The 21767-nt window shown below is 33.5% G+C and overlaps 1 protein-coding gene across 2 annotated transcripts in view; it reads left to right on the top strand.

Annotated features, from left to right (window-relative positions):
- The window catches only part of LOC126743540 (serine/arginine repetitive matrix protein 1), a 35861-nt gene extending 24387 nt beyond the window's left edge, over positions 1 to 11474 (top strand). For both annotated transcript variants that reach the window (XM_050450674.1, XM_050450673.1), the window contains exons 7-8: positions 384 to 1473; positions 10701 to 11474. In XM_050450674.1, coding sequence (XP_050306631.1) covers positions 384 to 1473; positions 10701 to 11273 — 1663 coding nt within the window. In that variant the 3' untranslated portion in view covers positions 11274 to 11474. The remainder of the gene's footprint in view (positions 1 to 383; positions 1474 to 10700) is intronic.
- The last annotated feature ends 10293 nt before the right edge of the window (positions 11475 to 21767 follow it).

Raw genomic sequence — 21767 nt, 5'->3', positions numbered from 1 at the left:
TGTGTCAGAATTATATTAATAATAATTTACATGAGTAAATAGGTGATGCAGAGTCTTTCCAGTATGTATATAGATAGTCTGTTTAAGCACATAGAATGTTAAGCATTTTGATTTTTAATTTTTATACATATTTTGGTAATTTTTTTTTGAAATTCCTTCCTGTAATTCGGTAACAAACCTGTTGGAAATAAATGCCTATTTTTTTTTTATCAGTGGCTGTACTAATATTACGCAACTTATTGTTTCTACTAATAAAACATTTTCTATCAAAACTTATTCTATCAAATGTATTCATTTATTAGAAAAAAAGACATTTTCGGATCATTGTGGCTTTAGATCAGAGAAAACCCAACTGTCGTTAACACTTTACATTGTTTTTTTAGGCGTAGTGTATCAAAAAGACGCAGCCTGAGCAGACGTCGTCGTAGTCCATCGAGGGGCCGTAGAAGTCCGTCGAGGGGACGCAGAAGTCGTTCTAGACAGCGCAGAAGCGTCTCCAGGCGTAGAGCTTCGAGACCTAAACGCAGTCACAGTAGAGCCAGAAGTCCCCCAAGAGGACCCCCGAGGGGAGCAAGAAGAAGTCGAAGCAGAAGAAGGTCAATTAGGCGAAAAAGTAGGAGCCTAAGTCGCAGGAGGAGTCCGGATAGACGCATCTCACGTCGCAGCCGTAGCAGAGGAGGAAGCCGTAGCAGGAACCGGGGAGGCGGTTACAGAAGATCTCCGCCCCGGCCGGAACGCAGAAGAACCCGGTCCAGAGACAGAAGGTCACGCTCAAGAAGACGATCGGCTGATAGAAGCAACACTAGAAGAAAGTCGCCTCCGAGAGATGCTTCCAGGGATAAATACCGGAAACCCAGTACTAGTCCCCAAAAACCGGATAGACGGGAGGAAAAGCATAGAGACGACGAATCAAAAGGCAGAAAGGTGGTCGTCGAGGAACGCAAATCGGCCGCTGCTCTTCCAACGAAAAAATCTGACGAAGTGAGAGACCGAAAGAAGTCGGAACGGGAGGAAACAAGAAAAATCAGTTATTCAGAAAACACTCATTCGGATGCTAAGGAGAAGTCGAGGAAGAAGTCACGCAGCAGTAGCCCAAAGAAGAGCTACCCAATACCGCCTCTGGGTCCTCCGAGATATTCGAGAAGCTTATCGAGAACTCCTTCGCCGTTTATTAAGGCGAACGAGTTCCCACCGAAGGTGGACAACGCAGAAGAGAAAAAGAAGAAACCGAAGGAGAAAGTGGTGGCCAAATCAAAGACCAAGGTGAGCAAAAAGAAGTCCTCCCAGTCCAGATCCGAATCAGACTCGGATTCAAGCGATTCGGAGGCCGAATATCAGAAAGAGAAACAGAAGAAGAAGCGAAGCAAGAAGAGATCGAAGAAACGTGATTCTAGTAGCAGCGACAGTGAAGATGATAATGATTCGGTGAAGAGTAAGAAGAGGTCTAGCAGTGTGGACAGTGAGGAAGTTAAGGTGAGTGTTGAATGAAAATATGTTTTAAATTATTTTTATAGGGATAAAAGTACTTAGTATTTATCGCTTTTAAACTTTTGAGTTACTAGGAAAAGCGATTTTTACCAGTTAAGACTTATTGACTATATGACTCATGACTGAAAAAGCTGCTGGAGCAATACATAAGCGTCCAGAATAACCTAAAATGACCTGAGTAAAAATAGATGGTTTTTGAGATATTGTCACTTTAATGTAATTTGTCAAAATTGTACTCTTGTATCAGATTTTCAATTTTCACACCTCAAAAATTCATATTTTTTAAATTCTGATTTTAGTTTTGCAATACTGAATAGCCATTTTATTAATCAAAGACTAACACCAAACTAAATGGTCGAAACAATAAGAAATATATTTTAAAAGGAAATGTAAATGATTTTTATTTAACTTTAAAATAATTCTACTTTAACCTAGCTAGTACTTTGCTCATTTAATCTACTCTTTGAAACTATTTGTTTGAATAAACAATTTACTGTTATGGTTTTAAAGTGAAAGATAAACTTAATCTACCTTAGGGAATCATTCTAAAAATAAAACGAATTAAAGGATAGTAGGGTTAGATGGGACCTTCTTTGAATCCTGTAAATTGTACCGAAACAAAAAGAAAATCTAAGTTCACTTTTCAGGCCTCTAGCAACAGTATGCAGAATTTAGAAACGTTGACCAAATTTTTTCTGTACGTTATTATGATTTTGAAAAAGTGCTGTTTTTCAGGTTATCGAAAATTGGGTCCTCTTTTGTTTTAGCCTGGTACACGTTATTATAAATCGAAGCGACATGAAGGATTCCTTTTTTGTTCAGCTTATTACGTTATAACAATTTGGAGCTTATAATAATAAACCTTGAATGTCCCAGTTTTTGCATTTACCAGTTCTTGCACGATCATGATATTTTCATTTTGATAGGAAATGAATGTCAATTTTATTTTTGGAATGTTTATTAACCTTTCAGCGGTCGCGCCCATTGTCAAAAAAATAGTGGTCGCTGCGGACTCAGAGTTGTAACATATGTACATAACATTGTAACATAATTGGCGCGTAATTATACAAGAGAAAAAAAACAACGACATTTAAAAAACCTAAAACTAAAAGGTCAATTTTCCCACTCAGCTGTTTCAAAGCAATCTGGACATGTGGTGGTGGCATGCTCTAAGCATACAGCTGCATTGCATTTGTTGCAAAAATATCGGGTAGGACGATTTTTTTTTCTGTCGCATAAAATAGAACATCCGTGTCGATTTGGTACATTTTCGACTGAGTTTTCTAAAGTCTCTGTTCCAAGGATCTCATGGATTCTAAGTTTGGTAACTTTTGATATATTTGGAATCTCTACACGAGCTTTAAGTTGAGCTTCAATAAGCTTGAATGAAAGTTGACGTAAAAATTCTTTACGCTTTATTTTTGCATTTGGATCATTAGCTTTGTACACAACTAATGAATTTATTCCGGCAACATTTAACATACTATAAAATATGACCATTGGCCATCTTCGAGTAGCGCGGGCACAAGTATAAACTGAACATAACTTATCCACCGTATCGACCCCTCCTTTAGTTTGTTAGTTTGATTGTACATTGTAATGATCTCCGTTTTTCCATTTTCATAATCCAAAGCATCATCCTTGTGTAAACTGGATATTACCAAAACATTTTTACTCCTCTTGGGTATATAGAATACAAGTGTACAGGTTTCATTAAATCCAAACATTGATGATTTTTCTCGACGATTTATGGGTTGTGAAAATTCGATCGGAAGTTCTCTTTTATTTTTTCTTACTGTTCCTATTAAAGTTAGTCTAAAATTTTGCTTTAAATTCTCTATAAGGCTGTAACTGGTAAACCAGTTATCAGTTGTTACATTCCTACCAGTACCTCTAATTGTTTCACACAATCTTTGTACAACAGCATCTGGAGAGTTGCTAGCTTGAAAAGGGCCTTCAGGTTGTTTACCCACATAAACTTCCATACTACATGTATAAAACACCATATTTATTCGGTTTGCTTGGTATGTATTGGAGAAAACTGCACCGACCGCGAAAGGCTTCTAGTTTTTCATCCACAGTAACATAGTGAAATGGAGTAAATCCAGATTTACATTTTTGCACGAAGTTATAAAAAACAGCCTTTATTGGCGCCAACTTGTCTATGGCTCTACGAGTTTCACGTGTCTGCATATCGTCAAAACGTAAATGTCTTAATAAAAAGCGAAATCTTTGTAAGGACATTGTAAGCCTAAAAATTTCAACACCAGTGCCATCGGTTTTCCACAAATCTTCAGCATTTAAATGACTGCTTTTTAACAATCCACCTAAGTAAAGGAGACCTATCAAAGCAAGCAATTCAACAGAATCTGTGGGTTTAGCATCTCTTTCGCGTGAATAATTGCCACGGACGGATTCAATATGCTGGTTTGTATACTGGACAATGGTACTATCTCTTCAGAAAAAAAGTGCTGCCATATTTTTATTGGAGATTTTTGATTTTTTAAATCTCCTTTGGGAGCAGGCAAATGCGTAAACAAATTTTCGGCCGGTGTTCGGACAGCTTTTGAAGGGTGGTCTTGTCTTTGCCTATAAAAAAGGGACCTTCATTGTATTCATTTACTTCAATTTCAGTATCCGAAATATCCTGTTCACTATCAGGATCATAAACCTCTGTTTCGACGACGCGTTCTTCTTCATCATCAGATTCATCCAGAGGCAATTCTTCTTCAAAGTCATTTTTCAAACATTCCTGCATTAATTTTTCTAGTCTGTCTTGCTCCTTTTCATACAAGGCCATTCTAAAAGTTAAACAACAGTAAACTATTAGTAAATAGATCGAAAATAGGCAATATTTACATACCTTTTAGCAATAAAATAATTATTTACTAAAAACGATTTTCGACACGCCGCTAGTCGCTGCGGACTGATACTCCGCAAATATAAATATCTCTCTAACGCACTACAACTGAACGCTCCCGAGTTTAGCGGTACATTAATAATGCTATTTCATTAAGGTACTGAGAACCGCAGCCCGAGGTGCGCAGTAACTTTTAGTCAATAACCAAAAACATTTTAAAATGGAGCGAGAGTCCGCGCGCGACCACTGAAAGGTTAATTACAATTTCACCCATTTCTTCTGTGCTGTCTCTTCAAAAATATCTGCAGTTGAAAAAATGAAGAATACTCGCGAAAAATCGTGTGTATGACAAATTATAAAATTTCAGCACATTTTGCAATCAGAAGCTGCTTATTAATTTATATTTTTGCAAACCATTTTTTATTTGTGTTTTGTTAAAATCAAGGAAATATTCTTACACAGTCCTATATAGTCCTATATATGTCACTACCTAAATGTACACTTCACAATAATTTCAATAACCAATAAAAAAAACTAGTTAAGAAAACAAATCAAGGTCCCGTCGGTAGCCGAAGTGCAATTTTTAATTTTGCAACGAATTATTTGTGAACAATATAACCTTATTTCAAAAGCGTACATATTATTTGCTTGTTTTAGGTTACTGAGTAAGACAAGGTATTTACTTGCTTCATAACTGCAACCAAAAAGTTTTGGCAGAGTTTTTTGAAACAAAAAGGTCGACCTCCAAAGCACCAAAATCTGTTGAGGGCTATAAAACTTTTTTGACAGTTCGATTGCACACAATCATCTATGAAAGTTTATTGGAACTATAAAAGTAAACAGTTACTGAGTGTAGAGTAGATGGTAGTATGTTTTCCTTCCAAAACATAAAGGATCCATTGCATCTTACCCTACTTGCCCCTAATTCATGTTACAACAATTTTTTTTATTTAATTTAGAAAAATAAAAAATCAACAAAGTCATTTTTATCACCATAGCAAAAAATACCAAATAACTTTGGTATTTAGTTTGTTTACAATACTCCATTTGCTCCGCATTGCATCACATTCGTATATTAATTATTATAACTAACAAATTTTGTATGCGGACTTGTCTCTTCCTTTTTGATTTGGATTTGTTCGTTTTGGAGATCAATTTGCTATACAGACTTTCCTATGGATTTTGTGTTGATTAATCTGTTTGGGTCGGTGATTAAGTGCATTAATATGCCCGTGCGGTATACCGCCGAGGAGTATACAAACATGCATCACATTGACCTTTATCAAGAAAGATATTCAAATTTGGCACGATATCCTGATTGTCGTAGTTTATCAATATTTACCACACATATTCCGAAGGCAGGAGCCCCTACCGTTTGAGAGGGATGATCCCGTATTGGAGTAATTAAAAATGATCCTACAACTTCGGCAAAAAAAATCGGGACTAAGAACCACGCCTATGGATTTGTTTTTGAATGTGTCAAAAAAGTTGAGAGGATCCGATTCCAACTTATGCGTTGGAAAATTCCCACCTCACTCGCGAAGAAAGATCTCTGGTCTATAATAATAATAATATAATTAGCTGCTAACTGCTAAAAATACCCAATGCACAATGGTATTTTAAAAATACTGTGTGTGCATTTTCTGTCTATCCAAATTAGTTTATTAAAATAAAAACATTTTTTAAGAATATAATATATAAACAAAAGTGATTCAAAAATTAACAATAAAAAAGAATTAAATTAAATTAGGGAAAAGAAAGGGGAAGAAAAAGAAACTATGTTTAATTTTGTTATAGGGTTTATTTGTGAGTTCTACGGGAAGTTGATTATAGATTTTTGCTGAGATATATATTAAAGTTTTTTGACATTTAGTCTTTGTGGTCTTTGGGATAGTTACATTTTTATTTAAAGCTTGTCTAGTGTTCTGATTGTGAGATATAAAATGCAAGTAGTGCGGATTCTTACACAGAAGCCTAACCACTGCTTTCAAAAAAATTTGATTTACTTGCAACAATCCACCTTCTCTAAATAAAATATAGGAGGAATACAATTTTGTTAAACATTACCTTCAGAACATATTTTTGGGTAATCATAAGAGGTTTCAGGTTTTTGGTCTTACTTGTTCCGCCCCATGCTGTTATGCTGTAGTTTAAAATTGATTTAGCCAGAGCTTGATAAATGGTCGTAAGGGTCTTTTTTCGTATAAATTGTCTGTATTGACGAAATTTATAAATAAGTTTCCGAACTCGGAGTGTAAATATACTCATGGTGAAAACATGGTGGTGACACTTTAGATTTTCATCCAAAATAACCCCTAAATATTTGACCTTGATCTGCCTTTTTATTTGCTGGATGCAAGAACATTCAGTTATGCGACAGTCGTTTTCGTGTAATGTGATCTCTTTTAATGTGCTAGATGTTCTTGACTCTACAGAAAAGACTTTTCTGAGTTTAGTGTTAAATAATTTAAGCCAAGCCAAGCTTTGATTTTTTCCTGGAAGACTCTGGAACAGTCTTTACATCCTTCCAAGACTTTTCCTTAATCATTATTGCGGTATCATCTGCAAAACACACCATTCGGACATTAGGTAACAACTGCAACAACTCATTAACATATATTGACGGTTCCCTGTGGCGCACCATATTCTACCAACCTAGGCAAATTGACACATCCATTTATTTTGGTGCTTTGTGTTCTTTGGTTAATGTAACTTTCAAACAGGTTGTAAGGTATTCCTTTGAATTCCAATATTTTCCAGTTTTTTTAGGAGAATATCATGTGTCATAGTATCGAACGCTCTGCTGAGGTCTAGAAATATCAGGAAAAAATTAAAAGAATGGAAAGGTAATTGGTCTATTCGAATTACAAGAAAACCTGAACTGGCACGCTTATTTACAATTTTGTCAAAAGAACTACCAATTCTTATAGAAGATGTTCCTTTGGCCATTCGCCGTATAATGTGGTTCCAAAATAATGGCTAAAGTACGAATATGACGAATCTCATTGAAGTGTCAATATCTCTAAAACCATTGTTTTGTTATTTAAGTGATTGATAGACTTAATAGTTTTTCTGGATGCTTATGGATTGCTCCATTCTTTCACTATTGTCGCTGACCACCCTGTATATACAGGCAGAAAAAATATAGTGATGGTACATTAAAAATCTCTTTAGAGTAAACCTTGTTTTTTCTAAAGATTAATTTTCGAATTGAAATTGTTTAATATTTAAAGTAAACAAGGTCTCTTATAGCCCACCTCACTGAAACAGTAATTATACATTTCATTTACAAAACTATTACTATCTACTGGCTTCAAAATTTTCTGACTTGCATGAAGTTAATAATACATTTTAAGCAAAATCTAATATTTTTTTACAGTTTTAAGATTGATCCATTTCAGATGTGTTTTAACAAATTTCGAAGTGCTGTCAATTTCGACTAAAGTGATTATTATGTTATCATAAGCTGGATGACTTGCACTTCTGAGAGAAAATCCAATATAATTCGATTTTGAGATGTTTAATGATAATTTTAAAGCATATTCTTTTATTGAATCACATGATTCCCAAGAAAACAACAACAGGATATAACATTAAATGAACTTATCTAAATAATTTAATTACAATTACATTTACTAAGATTACGACGACTATTAAGATTTATGCAGGGTTTATACAATTTCAATAATGCCGAACTCAATAACTAATAAGTTGTTGAGTTCAATAAAAGCACAATTGAAACACTTATATCACCGATTAGTAGATTAAACTTTAATCATGGCAGGTTCCTGGCCCATTTTCATAAAATCAAAATTTTTGGTCCATTCAAACTGTTTTTGCGGAGAATATGGTGATGTTAATCACATTCTTTTTAGTGTTCTCTCAACCTTCTGCAGACAAACAATGTATATAAATTTCTTTATAGCAAAAATATTTCAGCTCCTTATAACATACAATTTCTTTTGGCACTGGATCATCAATATTTAGTATAATTCACATATTTTTTAAAGATGCAAAAATATCAATTTAAAAAATCCACAAATAAAGTAATATTTTGCAGTGGAGATCAATGGGTATCTAAAGGTATTTCGGTCATCCCCCACTAAATTTATTTAAAAAATATTAATCCGACATGTTTCGGACATAATTATAACATGTCCATTATCAGGGATAAAAACAAATTAAAGGGTTTGGTCAATACATCTTATAGATCGAGTGCCTCAGCCAAGGTTAAAACGACTAAAAATGAATAAAAATGGCATATTAAGATACATGAGAATGGGACCAAACATGGATTTACAAAAACTTTAAACTACACAATTACGACAATAGGTTAATAGTCCGACAATATTACGACAATAGGTTATTAGTCCCTAAGGTATCAATATTATATAAAAATGCCTTGATAGACCCCTTGGCGAGAAGTGAGTAACTGTGTTATTCTTTTTTTTTTTTTTTTTTTTTTTTTTTATGGTAAACACAAACATAAGCGGAAAGTCCTATGTCACTTGGAGTGGTGCTTGCGCGAAGATATTTGTGGGCATTTATCTTACCTCTCTTTAAAGATTAAATTCGTTAATTTCCTATATTTATGCAAATATTTGGTGGCTAATACACAATGCGTAAGGCCAATGTTACGGGGAAAAAAAGAAACCTATTATACGACTGCCAAATAAACTAAAAATCCAAAATTAGGTATACACCACCGCTCAAAAGTATTTGCCCGCCATTTATTCTTTTTAATATTTTAAATTAGATACAAAAATCTTATCTTTATACCTATATTTAGATTGTATCTCTTTTGTAAATTGCATATTATATGCTTAAACAGCATACCTATCAACTATGGTTCGTTGAAAAACACTGAGTATTTAAAAATAGTCTTGCAAATAACAATGTAGTGAAAATATGCACTTCTTCTAAAAAACTAATCTGTTTACAGCTCGTTTCCGATGAAATTTGAAACATTTAAAGGTGTTTAGTCTTCAAGAATTGATTTTGTGTAACATTGGTAACATTGGTTTTTCAACATTCTTTAAAATGGCTAAAACAAAAGAGTTATCGGTAGAAACAAAAGGCATTATCATTGGACTTCATAAGGCTGGAAAGACTAACCGTCAAATTTCGACGGAAATTTGGGAATTCCAAGGCGAACTGTCGATTATAATGTTAGGAAATTCACCAGAGAAGGGACTATTAGCAACAAACCTCGATCGGGAAGGCCAAAGGCAACAAGTTCAAAGGAGGATTTAAATATTATAATTACAAGCAAACGCAATAGACGCCTTACCGCCCCTGAAATCACAGCAAAAATCAACAAGGAGCGTAAAAAACCGGTCAGTGTTTCGACAGTAAAACGGCGACTTTAGAATGCTGGTCCTAAAGGACGTTTAGCTGTATCAAAACCGCTACTGAAGGATGTTAATAAGAAGAAAAGACTTGAGTGGGCCCAATCACACAAAGAATGGACCATTGATGGCTGGAAGAAAGTTCTCTGGTGTGACGAGTGGAAATTTCTAGGTTTTTGGAACGAAGAGGCGAGTTTTTGTTCGCCGTTATGCCAATGAAAGGGTCGCTGAGAACTGTACGGTGGCCTCAGTTAAACACGGTGGTGGTTCGGTGATGGTGTGGGGTTGTTTCGGAGGATCTGCAGTGGGCGATCTAATTAGAATAGAGGGAATTCTTCGAAAAGAGTGTTACAAAACAATTTTGATTGACAATGGACTTCCTTCTGGTACTCGAATAGTTGGGGAAAACTTCATCTTTCAACATGACAATGACCCCAAGCACACGTCAAAATTGTGCAAGCAATATTTAGGTCAATTACAAAGGCAACATCTTCTGAAAGTTATGGCCTCCACAATCACCGGACCTCAATCCTATCGAATTACTGTGGAATAAACTGGATAGACAAGTGCGAAAATCATGCTCCACATCAAAAGAAGACTTGTGGAGGATAATCCAAGAAGAGTGGCACAAGATACCTCAGGAAACGTTGGACAAATTAATTAGAAGACTACCGAAACTCTGTGAAGCTGTTATTAAAAATCGAGGCGGACATGTAGATGATTCCAAAATTTGATTTTCTTAAATTTAATTAATTGAAAAATTTATTGTTTATATTCATTTTGTTATAAATAAACCGTTTCATAAGAATAACTGATGGGTTTATTATTGTTAGTTATAACTTTAAAACAGTCATATATGGGCAAATACTTTTGAGCGGTAGTGTACGTATAAACCTCGTGATCAGCTGTTATGACCGTATAACAGCTGATCACGAGGCTGATGAGAACAGCACTTGCGCAGTTTCGTGTTTTTCATAATTATGATTGAATTAATAAAATTTCAGGTTGTCAAGAAACACAAAGAAAAGCGAAAGGAAGAAGAGGTAGATGTCAAGAAATCCAGTAAGAAAAAACCACAACCGGCCAGTTCAGAATCCGAAGACGAACCTCGAAAAACGAAGAAGAAACGCTCAGATAGCGAAGAGAAACCGAAAAAAAGCAGCAACAAAACGGTCGCAGTGTCGAGCGACAGCGACAGTCCGAGAAAGGGCAGAAAACGCAAAGAAAGCTCCGACGAATCGGACAACAATAAGTCAAAGTCCAAAAAATCGCGTCGTGGAGGAGACTCGTCGTCGGACAGCGACGTGGAGGTGAAGAGGCGCAAACACAAGAAAAAAGCGAAATCTAAGTCGGACAGTGACAGCGACGAGGAGCCGGAAGACAAAAGGCGCAAGAAGGATAAGAAGCATAAAAAGAAAAGAAAACATTCGAAGAAGCACAAGAAACATAAGAAGAAAAAGCCGGACAGTGATGATTCTGAGAGTGAAGCGGAAGTTGTTGTGGAGGACGAGAAAAAATTACGTGAAAAGGCTTTAAAATCGATGAAACGGCAGAACTCGAGCGATAAGTCGGACTAACGTGTGGTTTAAGTTGTTTGCTAATAGTAGTTTTATTGTCTAATTCACATTCACATAATCTAACAATAATGTTTGGTTATGTAAATTGTCACTTAATTTAGGTATATAAATATAAGTAGTAGTGCATAGTGATGTATGAAGATATAATTTCTCTTTAAATAATTTAATAGGAGCATGAATATATTTGAATGGAAAAATTAATTAATTTTGTTATTTGATTCCCTTTACAAGAATTTTTTACAGTTTCGGTTGATGGTAATTTGCTCTGTAGAGCTCAGGAAGCTTTTTAATCATCTAATAAATGTAGCAAATACTATGTCGTGCACAGAATTATTAAAACAAAAACTGTTCAAGTATTTGAAAAGATAAGAAACTCAATTTTTTAAAGGTTTTTAATTTCAATTTGAGATTCTTCAACAGTGCATATCAATATAATTTGGCTCAAAGCTTAAATCAATGCAAATTATAACTAATTACATTAATAAGCACTTTTTCTAAGGTAGTTGGTAAAAGGTAATGAAAAAGAGAATTTTATCATTCATACACGAATATACAAAAATCAATACGAATTTAGTGAAAATTAAAGTAATACCTTAAAATACCTTTTAAACAAAATATTCAATAATCTTGATAATAACAAAATTGTAGTTTTTAAAATAAATTTAACACTATTTGTCGAGTTGAAAAAAGCCTTTGACGTAGTCAGGTTTGATGTCATAATGGCAAAGTTAGACAAAGTGGATTTTAGGTGTCCTAGTCACTATTCTGTGAAAAAATTTGATATTTACAATGGATAATTTGTATCATATTTTCGATACTTGTTCCTGTGAAATCTTAATCTTAAATCTTAATATGATCGGTGAACACCCACAGAATTCTTGTATAAGGAGTCTGGGAGCTATGCAGTTAATCAATTAAGGAATTTTGAACAACATAAATATATGAACAAGGTGGCCAGATAAGAATGCAAAGTGCTGTATTTTGGAAACTATTCGTCGTAGAGACTTGCGGTAAAAAATTTGATGACTAAAGTGGCCAAACGAATACCGTGGAAAATATTTTTAGATTTCCAAGATGGTCGCCAGGGGGCGTAATCGCCATCTTAAACCTTTTAAGTGATTTTTCACTGAAATCTACCCAGTAAATGTTACGAAAAAATATATGCTTTTTAAAGCTGAGCTCTACTCGAGTAATTTTTGTTTTAACACTTTGTGACGTATCTATTAAAATAAAGTGGTGGAGAATAATTAAATGTTTTTTTAAATAAACAGCTGTAACTCCTAAACGACTGAACGGATTTTAACAAACTTGGTCTCGTTGGAAAAAACATTTATTGCTCCATCAAATCCGTCTTATCTGTGATATGTCTAGTTCTTAGTAATGCCGCTAGAGCGCGTTTTTTGATCTATTAACAGAAAATTGCAAAATTCTCTAAAAAATTAAATGCAATAATATGACTTTTTTTTCCATAAAAATTTAGTGAAATGATAGCTAAATAGGCCAGTGAAAACCGTATCTCGATATCTAATTCGTAGCCTGAGATATCGAAGAAAGAATATTTAGTTATCATATAATTTTAATAAGACGATATTACACCGATATTTATTGTTATTTATTTGTCTTTTTTCAAGGTTCAATGATAAAATGTCTTAATTTAATAATTAAAATATTCTTTGTTCAAAAAATTAAAAAAAAAAACGCGTAGGGGCATAATAATCAATGCATATAAAATGCAAGTGCAAAGTAGGCAGAATATTGAAGGGTAGGCCATGGAGGAAAAAACAAATGCCTAAAATCAACTTGTCAACAAATATTAAAATTAGGTAGTCCAATTTGTGTTCGTTGCATACATAAGTAAAGCGTTAAAACTATTAAAATGCCTTTTAAAAATGATAAAGCTGTCGATATGATTGCGGTATATTTTGAATGTCTTCAAAATGCGGCATTGGCTCAAAGGATATACAGAGCTCGATATCCAAATCGGCGTTTACGCGATGCGAGAATTTTTCCGCGTTTAGTGTGAAATTTGCGTAATACTGGCAGCTTTCGACCTCAGTTGCGAAGACACTCGGCTAGAACAAGGGAAGACAATATTATGTGTATATGTCTTAGTATACGTGGAATTCAATCCCCACGTTAGTACGAGAGCAATGTCTCGCGGTTGGGTATATCACGTACTACTATTCTAAACATTTTAAAGGATCACAGGTAAATTTTTATGTCACAAAAAATACTACTTTACATATTTCGCAATGTGTTTCTTTCAAATTTTTAGACTCCGCCTATATCATATGGTTTTACATCAAGCCTTGCATCATGGAGACTTTGACCGACGCACACAGGCGAAAATCGGGGAAAAGCCGGCCATAAATAGTAGTAGTGCTGATATGAACCACAAACATATTTAATCATAAGAAAATGTTAAAACTAAGATAACACGTTTATTTAAAAAAAAATTTTAAATCCCCCCCGCCTCCCTTGAGTTCATTTATTGCATTACATAGGCGCTGCGTAAGTACGCATTTCCTTAAAAAAATTTCAGAATGTTATTATTTCAACAATTTTTCAGTTAAGAGTTTAAAATTCATAATACGGAAAATTTTTGAAATAAAATTCAAAATGTTGAGACTTTTGATAATATAAGTACCTGAGTTTAATAAAATTTCTTATTATAAATTACTAAATAAAGTTGTGATTTGCTTTGCTTTGTGTGTAAAAATAAGCAATTAAAATACATGTTAAGAGTAATATATTTAAGTATGTAAAGTATATACAGAGCTTATTTAACAATAACTTTGTAATAATAGTAAAGCCTAACCTATCTTAATAATAATTAAAATCAATCAATATCTTCACTATCACTTTCATCAGCAGAAATTGTTGGTTCATCAAAAAATGCCAAAACTTCTAAAGGGTACTGTTTAAGCTTTTTAGCAGATGATTTTTTCATATTGGAGATTAAAGGATCAGAAGATATTAAGAGATTACAAAATATATCTTCCATGTTTTGTTTTCTTGAAAACTTCCGTGCATGAAATTCTCTGAATCTTTTAATATCTTTATTTCTTGATTCCTGGGCTTCTTCGCCAAGTTGCCCAATTGGAACCAAAAAATATGATATTATATCAGAACTGTGCATTAAGATTTTATGCACGGAAGTTGGCATATTGTACCACGGATACAATTCTACAAATTTTCTGGCCGTATCATGACAGTAATCCTTAAAACTATCGATTTTAATATGAAAACCACTAGAAATTGTTAATAAAATTACTCTGAATCTAAATATCAAATCTTGATTAATGCCTGTAATTTCCGAAGCTTTAGCAGCATTCTCAAAAAAACGGCGAGCAGTGTTGCCGTCATTAGTACTTTCAAAACCAGGTTTTGGTCGGTCAACCAATAGTCCCATTTCTTTAAAAAATAAGTCTTGGATTCGTTTTTTGGCATTTGCAAGTTTTTCTTTGTTTTCCTGGCCTCGCGCTTGCCATTGCTTAAATTCCATCTTATAAGATAGATGCAGCAAACACTCAAAAAAACGAATCCAAGCATGTAAAGATGACAAACCAAATTGAAATCTAGATTCGTCAGCAATTTTCTGTTTTAAAACCTTATCGATATTGTTAAAATCTTTGGATGTTAGATTACACAAATAGCATCTCTGAGTTGAAGTATTTTCAGTAACAGCATTACACAATTTGCCATCTATCATTGTAAAATATAAAATGTGTTTTAAAAATACATTGTTTCCTTGAATATCAAGCTTTGTTGGTTGCAAATCTGAAATTTGTTGGTCAAAATATTGCTTTTCTCTCACTGATAACTCTGTTGTTTCATGCCTAAACTGGACTCTAAGAGGTCTACAGAATCGTGTGGAGGAAGTTCTGGGATTTTCCCAGATTACAAACTTATCTTTTGATTTCGGATCACCGTTAATGAGCTGAATTGGTACCATTGATGTTAAAAAGATATTAGCATCTGAAATATTGGACTCTGCAAACTGCTGTTTGTATTGACTCATCCCAGAACTCCCGTCACACCCCCATTTGTAAATTAAATTTAAATTATTATATTTTTCTTGGTTTAAAGAATTGAAAACTTCTTTTAGGGACTCAAATAACCTTAAAGATGTATGATCCAGCAAACTTTGAAGAGGCACTTCAGCAACATCCTCAGAAATGTTTAGGTTTTCTGGGTAGCACCTTTTTTTGCGGCAGTTATTGACTCATAATTAGGATAAAGAGTTGACCTATGGCTTTTTGCCGAATTTCTTATAAGATTGTATTGAAATTTTGTCAATTTAGCCTCTACAAAAAGCGATAAGGCTTCGTCCGCTGAAAATGGTATTTCACATTCTTTTTCAAGAGATTTTTTATATTTTGATGCACGGGTTGGTGATGAGAATGCAACATTTTTTAACACATCTGCTTCATCCAGTTTACCTTCGGACCTAAACTTCATTTGAGCAGCAAATGTTAGTTCTTCAGGGCTTCGATCTGCTCGCATCTGTTCAGTTCTTCTTCTTTTTGATCGGTCACTTAAATCTAAAAATCCAGTGAATGGCCTCCATCTACTCGATAGAGTTGTATCCTGCATTTCGGCTGGTTGAGCTTCATTCATTGCAGAAGAAAATTCCAACTCAATATTTAACCAATCTCGATTTTTATTTTCAAATGCAGTTTTATTTCTTGATGCTGATGACCATTTTGTGTCATATTTCTCGATGAATTTATATAAGACTTGAAGACTCTTCTGACAAGCGTTCAACTCGCATGGTAGAGGTCACTTTTTCTGCCAAATAACGGCACTGCTCCATTCTTTTCTTGGACTGACAAATTCCTAACCAACTGACAAGTTGGCTTCTTTTAAACCAAGCAGATTTTGTTGCTGTCCCTGAAATAATAAGTAATTTTGTTAATTATTTTTCATAAGATTTTGCCATTTAAAATTGGTTGCCATATTGAATTTTAAACCCATATGGCAATTTTTTTATTTCTATATTAAATTTTCTATTAAATGATGTTTTATTTTATAAAAATTAATTTATTCTTCAAGTTAGTAGCAGAAAATTATTTCTTGCGTTTTGGACCTACAATAGCATTTTATACGAATTTGGACCCGGACTACAAATCTTTAAAAATATTTTTTCGTCAAGGTCGCAAATTATCGCAGCAACTTAAGATTGGATCTTACAAAGGACTTATTAAGCAATAATTTAAAACTAATTTAAATTCGGGAAATTACGCGAAATCATACTTTTAGTTTAGCAGAAGATCGGAAATTTAAATTTTAAAAAAAAATTAACTGTTAACTTTTAAAAAAATCAGTAATAAAAAAAGTAAAGAAATATTTTTAATTAATATAATTTTTAATATTCTACTTACCACTAACAATAGGCTCCATTGCTGCTTTACAAAATTTTCACCCACACTTTGCCGAAAAACTAAATTTAAAACTACTTTTTACAGGCGCTTTTGAATCACAATGAAATAGTCTCCACGAACATCAACTTTCAACTAAAATATTTCTGCAAGTGACAAGACGAAAAACAAAAGGGTAATTGTTTATTATACCCAGGTAACTAGGGTTGTTAAAACTAACGAATTTCGCCTGTGTGCGTCATCCCCAGATCTCACCTGTTTGGACTTCTACCTATGGGGTCAGTTGAAAGATATTGTTTACCAAATTCAACCAACAACTAGAGACGACATAAAAATACGAATACACGAAGCCATTTACAGCCTGTTAAGAGCAGAAATTGAAGCTGCTGTAATGTCCACGCATCCAACAATGCATTCAGTTTGATGGAAGACACCTCGAGCATTTAAAGAAGCATTAGCTTTATTTCAAAATCGGTAATTTTTGTTATTATGCCCTTACGCGTTTTTTATTTAACTTTTCGAACAAAGAATATTTTAATTATTTAAAAACTATTAAATTAAGACATTTTATCATTGAACCTTAAAAAAAGACAAATAAATAACAATAAATATCGGTGTAATATCGTCTTATTAAAATTATATGATAACTAAATATTCTTTCTTCGATATTTCAGGCTATGAATAAGATATCGAGATACGGTTTTTACTGGCCTATTTAGCTATCGTTTCACTACATTTTTATGAAAAAAGAGTCATATTATTGCAATTAATTTTTTAGAGAATTTTGCAATTTTCTGTTAGCTCAAAAAGCGCGCTCTAGCGGCATTACTAAGAACTAGACATATCAGAGATAAGACGAATTTGATGGAAACAATAAATGTTTTTTCCAACGAGACCAAGTTTGTTAAAATCCGTTCAGTCGTTTAGGAGTTACAACTGTTTATTTAAAAAAATATTGAACTACCCCCCACCACTTTATTTTAATAGATACGTCACAAAGTGTTAAACAAAAATTACTCGAGTAAAGCTGAGCTTTAAAAAGCATATATTTTTTCGTAACATTTACTGAGTAGATTTCAGTGAAAAATCACTTAAAAAGTTTAATATGGCAGTTACGCCCCCTGGCGACCATCTTGGAAATCTAAAAATATTTTCCACTGTATTCTTTTGGCCACTTTAGTCATAACATTTTTTACCGCAAGTCTCTACGACGAATATTTTCCAAAATACAGCACTTTGCAATCTTATCTGGCCACGCTGTCCAAAGTAATACATAACAACTCAATATACAGAAAATATTCATAATCTTTGTACACGGCGCCATATATTTATCAGTAATTTAGCAGAACTAGTAGAACTACCAAAGGACTTTATAATCTCAAATATCAGGCTTCAAAAGAATATAACAAATTGCCTACAGAAACTAAGACAATTATGACATTTCCAAACTTCAAAAAAGTGTTACTAGTACATAATTATTGAAAATTCATAAATGGGGAATATTAAAATGTTAAGGGTTGTATATTTTTTGTTTTTTTTTTGTTTGTTTTTTTGTTAGGTATAGTATCATGTATATATACATATATAGATTTATAAATTTGAAGTTTGTAGTATGTTAGGATATAACTTGTTTAATTTTAGCCTATTTCCTTGTTAACAGCGACTATAGCTGCTTGAATATTAAGCTATAATATATTGTAATTAATAAAGAAATAAATATTTCCCAAAAACTTAAAAAATACAGTAAAAGTCGCGAATAACGTCGTTTATAAAAACAAGTCGCTTATTACGACGAAATCTGGGAAAGTTTGGTTGGATTTATATGTAACACAAGTCTAAAAAAATTTGCCTATAACGACGCCGGTTATAGCGACCAAGTCGCTTTTAACGTCCTTATGTAAAAGATTTTTCATCTGGAAGGCCGGTTATAACGACCGAACGTGTGTGATTCACACAGCAATCATTTGTAACCAATAACTACAAGTTCTTCTTGGGGCAATTACCGGAACTGGGGGCCGGGAAAATACCTGTTTGTCGATCTCATAAATGGTTTTCTTTGTTTATGTACTTTTTATTTAGTGCCGGGATTTTGTGCAAACGTATAGACGTAGCGTATTACGTAGTATTAAAATGAATTAAAAAAAAAGAAAAGTTTTGTCCATTGAGGAAAAAGGCTTAATAATTTGAAGACTTGAGAAAGCTGAATCCAATACTGCTGTTGCAAGCGACTTAGGCTTATCGCATTCAAGTGTTTCTACAATTTGGCAGAACCGGGATGCAATAAAAAATGCACTTAATGAGAATTTGCTACCAAAGAAGAAACTTAGGTTATCCAGTCATGCAGATATAGATTAAGCATTATTTAACTGGTTTAAAGTTGAAAGAAGTAAAGGATCGCTAATTAGTGGTCCTATACTACAGGCAAAAGCGGAACATTTCGACAGGGTACTGAATAAAGGACCGGAATACACCTGCACAGAAAGTTGGATAAAACGTTTTCGAAAAATGCATAATATTGTTTATGGAAAAATAAGTGGTGAATCTGCTAGTGTACCTCCTGGAGTGATAGAAAACTGGCTTAAAACTGTATGGCCTGAAATAGGAAAAAGGTATACAAGTCACCAGATTTTTAACGCAGATGAGGCAGGTCTGTTCTACAAAATGCTTCCAGACATGACACTGAAATTTAAAGGCGATAAGTGCAAGAGAGGGAAAATGTCCAAAGAAAGAATTACTCTTTTTGTTGCTGCCAATATGTCTAGGTCAGAAAAACGTAAGTTGATTGTTATTGGAAAATCAAAAAACCCTCGTTGTTTTAAAAATGTTAAGACATTACCTGTTTCCTACATGTCTGATTGACGAAGAAGAATTTAATCCACCATCTATTGAAGAAGCTTTACGAGCAGTGAAGACGCTAAACAGTTTTGTACTATACAATAATGCGAGTGACGAAAAACTTTTAGACAAAACCAGTTTTATTGAGAAAAAAAATGAATCAATTTACTGTAACTCGCGTTGCAAAAAACAAAGATAACAGATTTTTTACTAAATTAACTACATAATTCTTTTTATATGTACATACATACAAATGTATTTTATGTACTATGTAGGTTTACCTTACTTTACCTGTATCAGTGTAACTTTAGTTTTTTTTTGTGTTGGATTTTCATTTTTGGTTTTTTGCTTGTATGTATCTATGTATTTTCAAGGTTTTGTAAAATTAAAAAATATTTATAACATACCTACATAATTATATATGTACATAGTTTTATTTGAAAAAAAAAAGAAGTGTATGTAGGTCCTTTAATAACGACGGTCGTTTATAACGACCCATGTTCAGTAGTCCCTTCACCGTCGTTATATCCGACTTTCACTGTACACTGATTTCTAAATGAAATATGCACGTTTTTCATAGCAGGACTTTAATAGGTTATAGAAAAATTGATTTTAAAACAAAAAGTCCATATTAACATATTAAATCCGCTTTAAAACAAAACAAAGCCAAAACCCTGAGATCCAATAATCTTTGATTTTATGGAAAAATATTTTTTACTAGTGTCAGTGAACAGAGATTTTATAGTGTCGAGTGATACCTCACTTTGAAGGCATTTTTACTAGATTATAACACCCGTATTTTAAGTCGCTACTATCTTTCTAGCCCACGATCTTTATACAACTTTTATTGTCTTTAAATACTTATTAGTCAGTCAACGAAGTGCTGTAGCAGTGAATTAGTTGACAAGACTTCGTAGTATGAATAAGTCAATCTATTAAAACTGCTTAATGTACCAAGGAAATAACAGTGTTTTTAAAAATTAAAAATAATAAATTTAAAAAAAAGCCAAGGCCGGAAATGGGTGAATACAAAGGAAAAAAACAATTGTAGTGTGTGCACATTTATGGTGCCCAAATGCAACCCAACGAGAAAATGTACGCTGTCCAAATCCAAAAAAACCAAATCCATTAAAACCCCAAAAACAATCTGCTGAACCGAGCCCAGTGGAGGCTGGAAACTCGGAAAGGCGTAAAAGTTCTTACAGCTCTCATCCGGTCGATTTATATACCAAATTTGCTGCATTAGAGGACACTAAAAACTTCTCAACTAAATTATAATGTTCTACAAGAAAATTATAATACTCTCATAGCGAAAAAAATATCTCAACCGACAAAATTATTCAGATAAAGGCATCATTAAACATCAAGAAGAACTAACAGAAGAAAACACGAAATTAAAAACCATGCAAGCAGAATATAAAGCCTCCCCATTCCGAAGTAGATTTTGATGACACGCAAGAAACAAGAAAACATCTCACAGAATAAGACACAAACAAAAAGAACACAACAAACACCGAAAAAAGAATTTCCGACCCTAAAAACTAACCCTTTAAAAACACCCTACAACAGTTTATCTCTAAATAATCCTCAAACCAAAGAAAAAATGTCTGCAGTAATATTACACGACATTAACAACTTCTTAGATCTCTACAACCTTTTAATGAAAGAAAAAAAACAACATAATATAGAACCTAAAAAAAAAACAAAAAACCGGACTAACCCTACAACCAAAAACATTAGAAACACACAGAAAACTTACCACTACTATTAAAACTTTAAAAAAAGAATTCCACACATGATATAACAACAAACTTAAAGTTATATTTAGAAGACTAGTTAAATTTATTAGTTTAGAAGACGTCCATGAAGACCTAAAAAATAACAGTTAAATGGAAAGTTAAAAGCAAACAACTAAATAGCGATGTCAGAATTCCCCATTGCCTTAACTGTCAACAATGGAGCAACTCTGTTTCAAACTGCTTTTCGTAATCCGGAAGCCTTAAATGTAAAGAACATTTTTATAAAGCCTGTCCAAAAAAAGACTGTAACATTCCGGCACTTTGCTGTAACTACCGAGGTAAACACCCAGAAGATACGAAAAAAATCATAACTTAAAAACTACATCAAACATACTATCTACAAGCTTTAAGCAAACAACACTTGCTTCGCAAATAGCCTCCTCTCAAATCACCCCCACAAATACCCCAAGAAACAACTCTGCCCCAACTACTAAACTTTGAAGACATAAACCCTATACCCCAGTCCTAACAGAAGACGA

This window comes from Anthonomus grandis, chromosome 13 (assembly GCF_022605725.1).
Source record: "Anthonomus grandis grandis chromosome 13, icAntGran1.3, whole genome shotgun sequence".
Lineage (NCBI taxonomy): Eukaryota > Metazoa > Arthropoda > Insecta > Coleoptera > Curculionidae > Anthonomus > Anthonomus grandis.
The sequence above is the reverse complement of the archived record's forward strand: the minus strand, read 5'-3'. Positions and strand labels throughout refer to the sequence as shown.